The sequence below is a fragment of the Panicum virgatum genome, chromosome 7N, assembly GCF_016808335.1.
Source record: "Panicum virgatum strain AP13 chromosome 7N, P.virgatum_v5, whole genome shotgun sequence".
NCBI classification, from domain to species: domain Eukaryota; kingdom Viridiplantae; phylum Streptophyta; class Magnoliopsida; order Poales; family Poaceae; genus Panicum; species Panicum virgatum.
In genome coordinates, this window is record NC_053151.1 from 50,115,614 (window position 1) to 50,127,288 (window position 11,675).

Genomic DNA, 11,675 nt, shown 5'->3' on the forward strand with positions numbered 1-11,675 from the left:
ATGCAAATATATAGTATCCGCACAACACACACATTGTTTGTAACTCTCCAGCAGTCAGTTCAGAAGATCAAATTGTTCGTTCTGTTTGAGTGGCGAGCTGTTGGTAGCAACTCTAGAAACCAGTTTGGCTGGTGCATAGAAATCAGTTCAAGCAAACACAGTGTAGAATAAGGACAAATACATTTAGTTGTGATAAACCCAGTGTATACACGATACCAAAGGGATTTTGCATCCGCCACGTTTTGAACATTTCCTATGGGACACTGGCGTCCGACGACACCCTGAGATCACAAATAATCTCCTGTATTCACAAACAAACAAGGGCATTCCAACAACGTGTTCAGTGTATGGTTTTTCACTCAACATGTCATCGATTTTCCTCCCGTTTAGAGGATCTGCCACTCCTCTTCTCCTGCTTTGCCAAAGCCATCAGGGTCGTCGTCGTTGGCCATGCTACTGCCAGAACAACCCAGCCCAACATCTTGGTTATATATTTGTTTCGATGACTCGATTGACTGCACAACAGTAAAGAGTGGTGCTCCATTGGCCTTCACTACCAACTCAGAGGCCCGAGAACAGAAGTCATCAAAGTCATCTACATAAAGATGTAATCAGAGTAGAGAAACTCAAATATAACCTAACAAGCGTAAGAGGAACAAAAGTTTACCTTTGTCACGGCAATAAAAACCAATAGCCAGGGATGGATCTATTTGGTCTAGAGCCAAATCTCGGACAACACTGCACAAAATGAAGGCATGTGAATTAGGCGTCATTTGGGAATACAGAGGAACCGAGGAAGAGTATGCAGTTCCATTCATCACTTCATCAGACTTCATGGACAAAGTGCATGTACCTGCAGTGGTACGAGGAAGTGTCTGCCTCCAAATTATCCGGTGCAATGTTAACTGCCTGACAAGTAGAGAGCATTTCACTATTACTATGACCGTTGTAGCAAAAAAAGCATGCTTCCTGGTCTAATCGCATCCACATACAAGAAAGGTCATATTGTGCTTGTTTTTCATACTTGATTTAGAGTATATTACTTACTCACTGAAATACAAAACTACAGATGCTCCTTCATGCTAAATAAATATAAATAAGGATGCATTTTTACCATCTGAACTTCATGGGGATCTAGGTAGAGCGCCCTCTCATCCTGTACCCCAGCAATGTAAGTTGATGTTCCTGGTCTTCCACCTAAAATGCCCAAGCTTTGAGAAAACGTAAATGTCTCCTTTAGTAATGGGATGTACCTGATAGAAAGTTCAATACCAGGAAACAGTTAGAACAGTAGTAGATTACATATCAATCCATCAACAGAAACATCAACTACTATTCAAGGGCATTTTTATTCATCATCAGGTCTAATTGATGGCTGCATGGTTTTAAGATTGGTTCATCTCTTTAGAATAATCATCTATACAACAACCCAGTATGTTGGATTATGATATCACAATATTTGTCATATTTACAAAAGTAGGTCCCAGCCCACTTCGCTGTCCTCAGGTTTTGTAGCACAGAAGTTAAGTGAGTACAGGCAAGCTCAACTTAGGATAACTCCTAAATTCAGATAACCTAGCACGGATCCATATGCAGCCCGAAAAGCATGGAAATTAGTAGCTTGCTGATTACCTTGGATTAATTTTGTCAAGGCCAAGAACCAGAGGAACTAACAAAAGTATAGGTGACCATGTTGATTGTCCTTTGTTGAAATCAGAGCAAAGCTGAGCAGCAACACCAATGCACACAACTGGAGCTCCACCTCTTTCACCATCTTCATCACCCGAAACCACATAAAGAGCCATAGGGAAATTTTCCTTCCCATCAACAGCATCAGCCTGCCCTCTATTTGTGCGGATAAGAGTCTGCCATGCCCGGCACATGGCATATGGCCCCACCCATGATCCAGCAGCCAGACCATAACTCTTTCCAGCTTGAAGTAAATTGTGAATAGAGAAAACACAAGCTTCAGAATCACCAAACAGGTGTAAGACACGCATATATTCTGGCTTGTATGGCTGCATATGAACATTTGGTCATTATAAGCAACCCTACATTAAGAATTAAAAGAGCTCCATCACCTACTATAACTGAGCAGCATTTATTCTTTTTCCTTTGAATTGGTAAACCTCTAACAGATCAGAAATTCAGAATAGTCAAATCATATCTCTCTCACCTTCTCTGAGGGCTTTCTCCAAGACCTTCCAAGATGGTGAAAAACTAGCGCCTGCAAAATTTTGCCCAAAGGCCAGTACAGCTTGTCCGTTACAAATTACAACTGCAGTGGCCATGCTGGTAAATAAAAGGACATTTTGAAAGAAACGAAGTTTACCTGAGCAACCAGCATCTGACTGCTTCTAACCATGCAGCCCCAGTTCACATCACTAGTTAGCTTGGAATCAGATATTGCGTCAAAGCCTGAGATAAGAAATATGTCAACATCTAGCCACCTGTGTACATGAAATAAGCTTTCACCACAAATGAAGTCCTGCAGCGCCCAACCTTTTCTGTAAGTGATCCATATCCTGGAAGAGAAATCTTCTAAAAACGCAGCATGCCCACTTTCGGAATCCGTGTCGCTGGACGACTCCTCAGGTGACACCTTGTAGCATTTGCCAAGGAACCACACATCACTGGAGGTCAGAACCTTGGTGCACCCGAGAAGACGCCACATGGAGCCGCTGCCCACAAATCTCCTAAAAATCCTTGACCAAACGTAGGATCCTGAGGACGACTTTGGTGACTTCTTCTCACACACCGGTGACGAGTCCTGCTGGCCCTCAAAGATGGTAAACGAGGGAGTGAAGGCGCCAGATAGGATGGAGGACTTTGAGTGCTTGGAGCAGCTATCTTGTGCTGAGAGCTAGAAGAAGAGGCAACTGCAGTTGCAGTGTCTTCCTTGCACAAAGAATCGGATCGCGGTGCTTCTCCCCTCTCGGGCAAGCTCGTCATCAACCTAGCAAAGCAAAAGAATCCGCACATATTGTATAAGTCTAACTAATCAACTAATTCATCCCCAATCTCACTGGTTAGGGTTAGAAATTTTGGGGGAAATAGCTTGGCATACCTTTGGGAATTGGGAGAGGGGGCCAGCCACCAGCCAGGGAGGAGGAGGAGGGAACCGCACAGGGGAGCAGGGGAGCGCCGGGCGTCGGGAGCCGGGAGGTCGGGGAGCGAGCCGGCGAGGAGCAGCTGCGGTGGCGGTTCGCCGGAAGCTGCGCAGCACAGCCGCACAGGGGGGCAGGGTCGGCCTGGGGGCGGGGCGACGGCCGGCAGGGTCGCGGGACGGAGTCCCTGGCTCAGCTCGCCTCCGCCTCGCCTGTCGCGTGTCGCCTCCGCCTCGCGGTCGCTGAGAGGAGACGAGTCGAGAGGTGAGGCCGTCGGGATTCTTTTTTTTGCGTGCTCGACTAGAGAACGGAATCGAAGACGACAAGCACATGCCCCGGGTTACCTGCCGGCGATCCGGGAGACGGGGAGAGGAAGTCGCGGAGGCTGACGGAGCGGTAGCGCAAGCGGCGAGGGATCGGCCGCACGGCGGAGGCGGCGAGGGAGATGGGAGAGGTGGCGTGGCGGAGGCGAAGGGGAAGAGGAGGGAGAGAGAGAGGGAGAGGGATGGAGACGCACGGGCGGACCGAGTTGGGCTCTCCTCTCCCTGGTGGGCTTGGAGAATGGCATGGGAGACAATGGGCCCTTGTGCGGGCCCACGTGTCATGACCAGGCGAGTGGACGTGCCGGAATTTGCACGGGCACGTCGACAGCGACCGCGGTTTATAGAAACGTGGAAATTGTAGCCAGAGGAATCTTGAGTTCAAAATCCCTGTCGTAGATGTATGTATTTTTTAAATAGTTTTTAGATGAACTACTCTAGTATACACGTAGTATTCAAATTCAAATGGTTCGTTTGGTCGCTAGCTGCTTCGAGCCGTGGCTTCCACGCACAAGCGAAAGCGAGAGGTGGAAATGAAAAGGCCACGCATCCCTCTCCTGCTGCGTGTACGATGCACCAAGACAGGCTACACATTCCGTTTTTGCATTATCATTGGCGTAAGAGGAGAAGGCAACAGAAGAATGATATTTGGCCCATCGGATGCTTTGGCAGCATGGGCCTGGCCCGCTCCAGTGGCTGGCGAAGCCCAAAACAGGAATTCCTGAAGTTCCTCTCTCTCAAATCAAATAAAATAAGACAGAATTCTAAAAAAAAGACAAAAGATGTCAATTATTCTAAATCATAATTCGTATATTGAAATAAAAACAGCTAAAATCATTAAAAATAAAATGCAATGTAACCAATCAAACCCTGAGTTATTTCCGCGATCTCAAGGAACTTGCATGGCAGTTAGGTGCGAGCATCCGGGCATGTTGTCATGTGCCCATCCAGCTCAAACCCAGCTGAGGACAAGCTGCTGAATGTTTCTTTTCTTTCTTATTTTTACAGTAGAGAACAAGAGAAGAAGGTCATCTAGGACTATAGGAGTATTGGTCAATTGTACAACTAGACGGACGTGCAAGTCGCAACCAATAATCCTTCTTTCCTTTCCATCCTAATTTTCAATAATTACTTACTAGGGCTGGTAGATCGTCAGATGTGCGATGCAGACTGGCAACTGGTATGATTGATTGAAAGCTGCCAAGCTGGGACCGGCCGGCCGTGGACAACATGGCTCGGAAAGACATTCTTTATATGTGCCATGACTTGCTGTGTTGCCAAGGGGAAAGTGTTCTCGTCCTTCAGTTCCAGCCTCTGAATCTCTCTGCATCTCTGTGATCGAGGAAGAGAGGAGGAGGCAACAAACATGGTGCACGGGAAGCTGGAGGTTCTCCTTGTCTCTGCCAAGGGCCTTGAGGACACCGATTTCCTCAGTAAACCTCTGATCTCTCTCTCTCTCTCTCTCTCTCTCTCTCTCTCTCTCTCTCTCTCTCTCATTTTCTGCGAAACTTTCTCTCCCTCTTGGTTACTTGACCCTGTTGTGAGTGGTATCTTCTTCATTGCTGCTGCATCATGCATGTTTCTTCATCGGTTAAGATAGATCTGCGACAGTAGCAGGTGCCATGATTAATCGCGGTGTTCAGTGATCAAGGGTGCATCTGGCTGCTACTTGCAGCATGTTGACCTCCCTACCTCTGCGGTCAACATCTGCTTTTGTTTTACATTCAGTCATTGTGACCACATTGGTCTGTTCATTCCCTTGTCCATGAGCAAAAAAAGCAACAACTTCAGAGTTTCCATACTGACCAACCCGCTTGGATCATCAAAAGCATGTGGATCTGTCCCATAGTTTTACGCCTCGTCTTTTGATGCTAATATAGTATGCTACTGAACCGTATATCGTTTTTGTACTCTTCTTCTGTGCAAATGCTCACCAGATAACATGGACCCCTACGTGATCCTTACATGCCGCACCCAGGAGCAGAAAAGCAGCGTTGCAAATGGTACTTGCCTTATATCATTCACAAGAATTGAATACCCCGTGTCTCCTTCATTGTGTATCTGCTACTGCTAGAGGGCATCACTTGATGTATATGCAGTGATGCGGAAGAGAACTCGATGCGAATCTGATTGTCAATCTTACTCTCGCTCATTCAGGAGCAGGAAGTGACCCTGAATGGAACGAAACCTTCATCTTCACTGTCTCTGACGATACCCCGCAGCTTAGCCTCAAGATCATGGACAGCGACGTCACCAACGATGATTTCGTTGGTGAAGCAAGGTAAGTATCCAAGATATCCAGACCATGCAGTTTCGAGTTTACTCCTGTACACAATTGCGATACAGTTTTCGGAATCTATGTTCTTTCTGAAAAAAGTTCAGTTCAGAGACCATGCCTCTGAACTAGCCTTTGTTTACCTGTACTTCTGAACTTTCAGCATCCCGCTGGAGGCTGTGTTTCAGGAAGGCAGCCTTCCCCCGACAGTTCACCCAGTCGTCAAGGAGGAGAAATACTGTGGAGAGATCAAGCTTGCACTCACCTTCACTCCAGCAGTGGTATTTTCCTTGCAATACCCTTGCGGCTGCAACAGTCAGGCCATGTTATCAGCCTGGACTATATCACAATGCAATGCTAATCTGACGAGCATTCTTCTCCAGGAAACTCGCCGCCCCGACAACGAGGGTACTTACAGCAGCTGGAATTGATCTGCCCGATGTGTGCACTGAGCAATAGCATAATTTACTGGAGTTACTACTGTTATGCAACACTATTTTGCTTTGTCATGAACTGAATATTTGCATGTAACTTCCAGCATTGTGATAACTATTCAGAATTGTTGGTTTGCGCACCTCACGGGGCGTCGCCTGCAGAATTACCATCTCTTGAGGAAAAAAGTTTTAACTCTGAAAGGATGTACAATACTAAATTTTCAAACAGCAACATAATTACAGTCTTATCAGTTCAGTAGCATGGGGCGCCTAAATGTTCATCTACCACCAAGCTAACATCTTTGTAAGATGAGGACAACAAAACCAATCGTACGAGTCCGAAGATTGCAATAAGAGAACCAAAAGACTTTGGGAAAATACAGGGCAAGCAATATGCCCACAAGATATTCCAGCGCTCCTCAGACTGATCAGCTTTTGGCAAGCATACGGATGAAGTACTGAAGATCAAGCTGATGATGATCTGTTTTCCTTAAGGCCTCCCGCTTGGTTTTGGTGTCTTGCTGGAGCCTGGGGTCCCTGTTGTTGCTTTGCCTTTTGCCTTCCCAGCTTTTGCCTTCTTACCTTTTGATTGACATGAAATTTAAAAGAATTAGCAAGATTCGAGCGCAAAATATTATTCCTATTACTAAAGCCGACTACAAAATCTTAGGCTAGAGTTCAACATCAATTGTTTGAAAATTTAGCTGCCTTACAATAAAATATAAACTCAACCAACCTAGAATGAAAACAGGAGGCTTTTAATTATTAAGAATAAATGGGCATTCAAATTCGACTCGACTAGGACTTAACTTGGAAGAAATATGCACCCGAATTTGTCTCAGCGAGGACTTCAACTTGGATGGTGCATGTGTACATTTGCGTTCTCAACCAACTGAACTAGGCTTAGTTGAGACAATCACAAAGGGGGTCTATTCATAAGTTTTTCAAGAATAATTCAAACACTTCAAGAGATCCAAACAGTTGGCGATAGTTGTCTGGGAGGAACCAACACATATTATTCCAGAAGATGAAGGTCTTTCTGATGACAATGTTGGTACTGACATGGAAAGAAAACAATGTGACTAATGATGGGCACATATTTAATTCAAATGCTACAGAAAATACTAGTCTCGATGAGGAACCTGTGTGTCATGTGGATATTTATGATCCAAGAAATTGGGATAATCTTGATAAGAAAACAAGGGATATATTAGTTGAAAAGGGGTCTATAAGAGAAGATAATATTGCATTCCCCTTGGATGATAATTTAAGGCATTTTGCATATTCTCATTATCAGAGAAAAATGAGTAATGGAGAGCTACGTGACATAAAATGGCTAGTTTATCCTAAACACTTGGATAGAATATTTTGCTTTTGCTGTAAGCTTTTTAATTCTAAAAAATGCAAGAGTTCATTGGGGAATGATGGGTATTAGTGTTAAGCATATTACCAATATGCACTCATGGAATGAATTGAGAACAAGATTGGCCAAACAAGAGACAATTGACCTTGAGTTACAACAACAAATGTCGAAGGAGAAAGAGCACATAAGGCAAGTACTGATGAGAATAGTTGCCATAGTAAAACTTCTTGGTAGATGTAATTTGGCTTTTAGAGGATCTAACGAGTAGTTTTATAATGACAAAAATGGCAATTTCTTAGTTTGTGCTGAGATGGTCGGAGAATTTGACTTGGTAATGCAAGACCATCTCAGACATATTCAAAATAATGATATTCATTATCATTATCTCAGCCACAAAATTCAGAATGAGTTGATTTCTCTTATGGCTTGTGATATTACATATTCTATCATCAAGATTATTAAAGAGGCCAAGTATTTTTCTGTTATTCTTGATTGCACCCCAGATGTTAGTCATCAAGAACAAATGACTTTGTTGGTTCGATGTGTTAACATGAGTGAAGGTAAAACTAAAATAGAGGGGTACTTTCTTGGTTTCCTGAAGGTAGATGACACATATGGTTCTGGGTTCTTCAATGTTTTGGTTGATTCCATTAATTCCTTTGGTCTTAATATTGATGACAATAGGGGACAGGGTTATGATAACGGTTCTAATATGAAAGGAAAACACAAGGGGGGTTCAAAGGTGCTTGCTTGATATAAATCCAAGAGCTTTGTATATGCCATGTGCTTGCCACAATCTTGATCTTACTCTTTGTGATATGGCTAAATCTTGTAGCAAAGCTGATGCTTTTTTTTGGAATTGTGCAATGGATATATGTCTTATTTGCTGGTTCTACTAAAAGATGGAATTTTTTGCTTGATCACGTTGATGGTTTAACTGTAAAATCTTTGTGCAACACACGTTGGGAGAGTTGTATTAAAAGTGTTGCAGTAATTAGATATCAAGCTCCTCAGCTAAGCTTTCCTTGCATTGAGTGAAGATAGAGATGCCAAACCAAAGGATAGGAGTGACACAAAAGTACTTGGCAGCTTTGAATTTATATCAAGCATGATGTTTTATTTGTCTTGATGTTTTATTTGCTGTCAATAAAGTAAGCAAGAAGTTGCACTCACCTTCTATGTGCATTGAGTCTACCATGCAGAAGATACAAGGCATAGTGGATTACTTCAAAACCTTTAGAAATGAGGGGTTTGCTTCTGGTATGGTCAATGCAAAGGAAACTGAATCTGAAATGGGCGTCGAGCCATCATTCCCAGTAAAGCATTGTGCTCTTAGAAAGAAGCATTTTGATGAAAATAATAGTGAGGAAGCACTCTTGGAAGGTGAGAAGCAATTTAAAGTTAGTTACTTCTTGGTTATTGATATGACAATCTGTTCATTGAAGACTAGATTTGACGAACTGGAATCATTCAGAGAATTATTTGGATTTTTAATGAGTTCAGCAAGCTTGAAGGCATTGGATGGTCCTGAACTAAAAGTGTGTTGCACAACACTGGTGATAGCTTTCTCTCTAAATGGTTCATCTGACATCGATTTAAATGATCTAATTTCTAAGTTGAGTGTTCTGCAATTCACTTTGCCAGATACACCAATGACAGCTATGGAGATTTTTGAGTTTGTTACAAAAGCTTATTGTTATCCTAACGCCTCCATTGCTTATCGGATTTTGTTTACTATGCTTGTGACGGTGGCATGCATCCGCGGAAAGAAGCTTCTCAAAATTTGAAATTGTTGAAGAACTAGTTGAGATCTACAATGTCTTGAGAGAGGTTAAATGGTTTGGCAACACTATGCATTGAGAAGCGATTGTTTGATAAGATTGATATTGATACTATCATCAATGACTTTGCATTGAGGAATGTTGCAAGGAATTTTTAAGGTAATTTAATATGTATGAATTATTTCATATGGATATTATTTTTGCATACACAATTATTTATCAGTAACATTATATATGTATTTACATTTAGTACTATCAATGTCATGTATGTATAAAGGGCCCCGGATTTTAGTTTCGCCTCATGCCTTAAAAAAACTTAGGGCCGACCCTGATAGTATGTTACATTTGTATTACAGATGGACCAACCTATGCAAACTAAAGGTGGCATACGGCATACCAGCTACCAGGTAGGAGTTTTTTTTTTTTACTTTCTTGGTGTACTATGGATATGAGGTAATACAGGATTAACTGCAAGTGCATTGTCTAGTATGATAATTTTTTTCACGTAAATCATATCCCGTGCATTACTCCAAAGGAGGCCCTCTACAATTATCACGGGCCCACGAGTCATGGAGTTGCATGTAGTACTATTTAGACACATAAGCATAAATATGATATAAGTGAACTTATAGCCAGGTGATTGGTGCTATATTTGGGACATAGTAACTGATATAGCTAGCTAGGTTTGTTGAGAAATTTAAGCCAACGGAGAATGGTAGGCAATCAACTTATACTTCGACAACTCTCTATCTCTCGCTCTTACCTTCCTCTCACTCACACCACCTTGGATCGAGTAATATCTCAATACGGTGGGAGACTGTCATTTTTTGGCATCTTGTTGATTGCTATTTTGAGCTCATTGACAGAGAGGTTGATTTGGAAACAATGCTTTATAGTCGTCCGACTAATCACGATTAGTTGCAATTAGTCGGGCTTACCATTCCCTTGGCACCGATAAGGAGCAACGACTAGGTCTGGGCGACTAGAATTCTAGTTGTTCGATTAGTTATCGATTAAGCGCGATTAGTCATCCAACTAGGCAGGAAAACGATAAAATTTGCAGTAACGGGCCGCGTCCACTTTGCGGTTGGGCTACCGGGCTTGCATTAGGCCCATTAGGCTTTAGGAAAATGATCAAATTCTGTTCCAACAGCAAATCAGCCAGGTTATGGAGGATGGGAATGGGATAGGAACATGGACTTCTAGACATCTCACTCATATAAGCTCACAAGTGACCCAATGACCATCATTGCAGTGTTCATGCTTGATATATACTATGTAATGTATAGTATACATATCATATCGATCCTGGTATGATAGGACGACAGACGACTAGGCTCAACTAATCGACCTGATTGACGACTAATCTCGACTAATCACCTTATCAGTGCCATGGCGACTAGATTCGACTAGATGACTGTAAAACATTGTTTGAAATTGGAAAATAAGGTCAGTTTGCGCTGTGATGATCTCAAGTTCAAACGTGTTACATACTAGATAATTAGATGTTCCAACAACAAATTCAAGATGTTGCATATTGTGTTTTTTGTTTGTTTCACATCCCTCTACTCTTGTTGAGGATTTTTCCATCCTTTTTCATATAAGTTTAGAAGATGTTGCAACCATCATTGTTCAATGTGGTATATTTTTATCGTAATATTGTAATGAAAATTATTGGATGTAATAGTGGCTTTATTTTAATTTTACAACTGTGAATTTGTCATGTTGCAACCATGTAAATTACTACATCTTAGACATGTGGCTTTATTGAATGTTGTAATAATGTATTTTGGATGTAGCAATAGAATTTATTTTAAATATTGCAGTTGATTGGGTGGCCTGCATTGTGTTTAGTATTAAAAAACTCGTTTTCGGAGGATCAAAAACATGTTTGCGTCATTTCTACCGAGATTGGTCATGGAGATGAACTCCATTATGAATGCCTAGAAGAAATAAAAAAAATTGTGGGTAGTAAGATGCAATGTTATGGTGGGAATATTCTTCCTTGAAATTAGAGGTCGGGCATGATCAATCCAGACCGAAAAAAGCCAAGTTAATTTTGGGCCTTACAAGTCGTGCGTAGTTTGTCCTATGGGCAACTTCGGGTCAAATTTGTAGACCTAGATTTGGCCGGCCTAGATCCAATTTGGGCTTCCCACTCTTTTAAATCAAAATAATTCAATCAAATATATAGTCGGTCTAGGCTCAAACCATGTCTGGTTCCTCTAAACTTGGCTGGCCCTATAGCAGGTGTAGTTGGGTCAGGCCTAAAATGATTAGAAATACTTGGAATTAGATACATACAATAAGCTATTTTTGTGCATCTTGTTTGACTTTGTGAACCTTGACTTTTATTGTACATGATGTTTTTTCCATTTTGTGATGAATTGTTTGA

At 42.2% G+C, this 11,675-nt stretch overlaps 1 protein-coding gene and 1 pseudogene across 2 annotated transcripts; one reads left to right on the plus strand and one right to left on the minus strand.

Moving 5' to 3' along the window:
- Positions 1–123: 123 nt before the first annotated feature.
- LOC120682268 lies at positions 124–2,956 on the minus strand (annotated as a pseudogene). The gene is made up of 8 exons (XR_005678334.1): positions 2,503–2,956; positions 2,333–2,418; positions 2,177–2,227; positions 1,633–2,018; positions 1,115–1,253; positions 854–909; positions 668–738; positions 124–595 (listed from the first exon to the last, which is right to left on the minus strand). The product of XR_005678334.1 is annotated as a cysteine protease ATG4B-like (transcript).
- Positions 2,957–4,684: 1,728 nt separating this feature from the next.
- On the plus strand, positions 4,685–6,337 carry LOC120683621 (16 kDa phloem protein 2-like). Its single transcript, XM_039965709.1, has 5 exons — positions 4,685–4,860; positions 5,365–5,430; positions 5,585–5,708; positions 5,866–5,983; positions 6,086–6,337. The coding sequence occupies exons 1-5, from the start codon at positions 4,794–4,796 to the stop codon at positions 6,131–6,133; spliced, it is 423 nt and encodes a 140-aa protein (XP_039821643.1). The 5' UTR covers positions 4,685–4,793; the 3' UTR covers positions 6,134–6,337.
- Positions 6,338–11,675: the final 5,338 nt, after the last annotated feature.

Coding starts and splice junctions, on each gene's coding strand:
- LOC120683621 (XM_039965709.1), top strand. CDS start 4,794: ATGGTGCACGGGAAGCTGGAGGTTCTCCTTGTCTCTGCCAAGGGCCTT. Junction 4,861..5,364: donor TGAGGACACCGATTTCCTCA/GTAAACCTCTGA, acceptor AATGCTCACCAG/ATAACATGGACCCCTACGTG. Junction 5,709..5,865: donor GATTTCGTTGGTGAAGCAAG/GTAAGTATCCAA, acceptor CTGAACTTTCAG/CATCCCGCTGGAGGCTGTGT.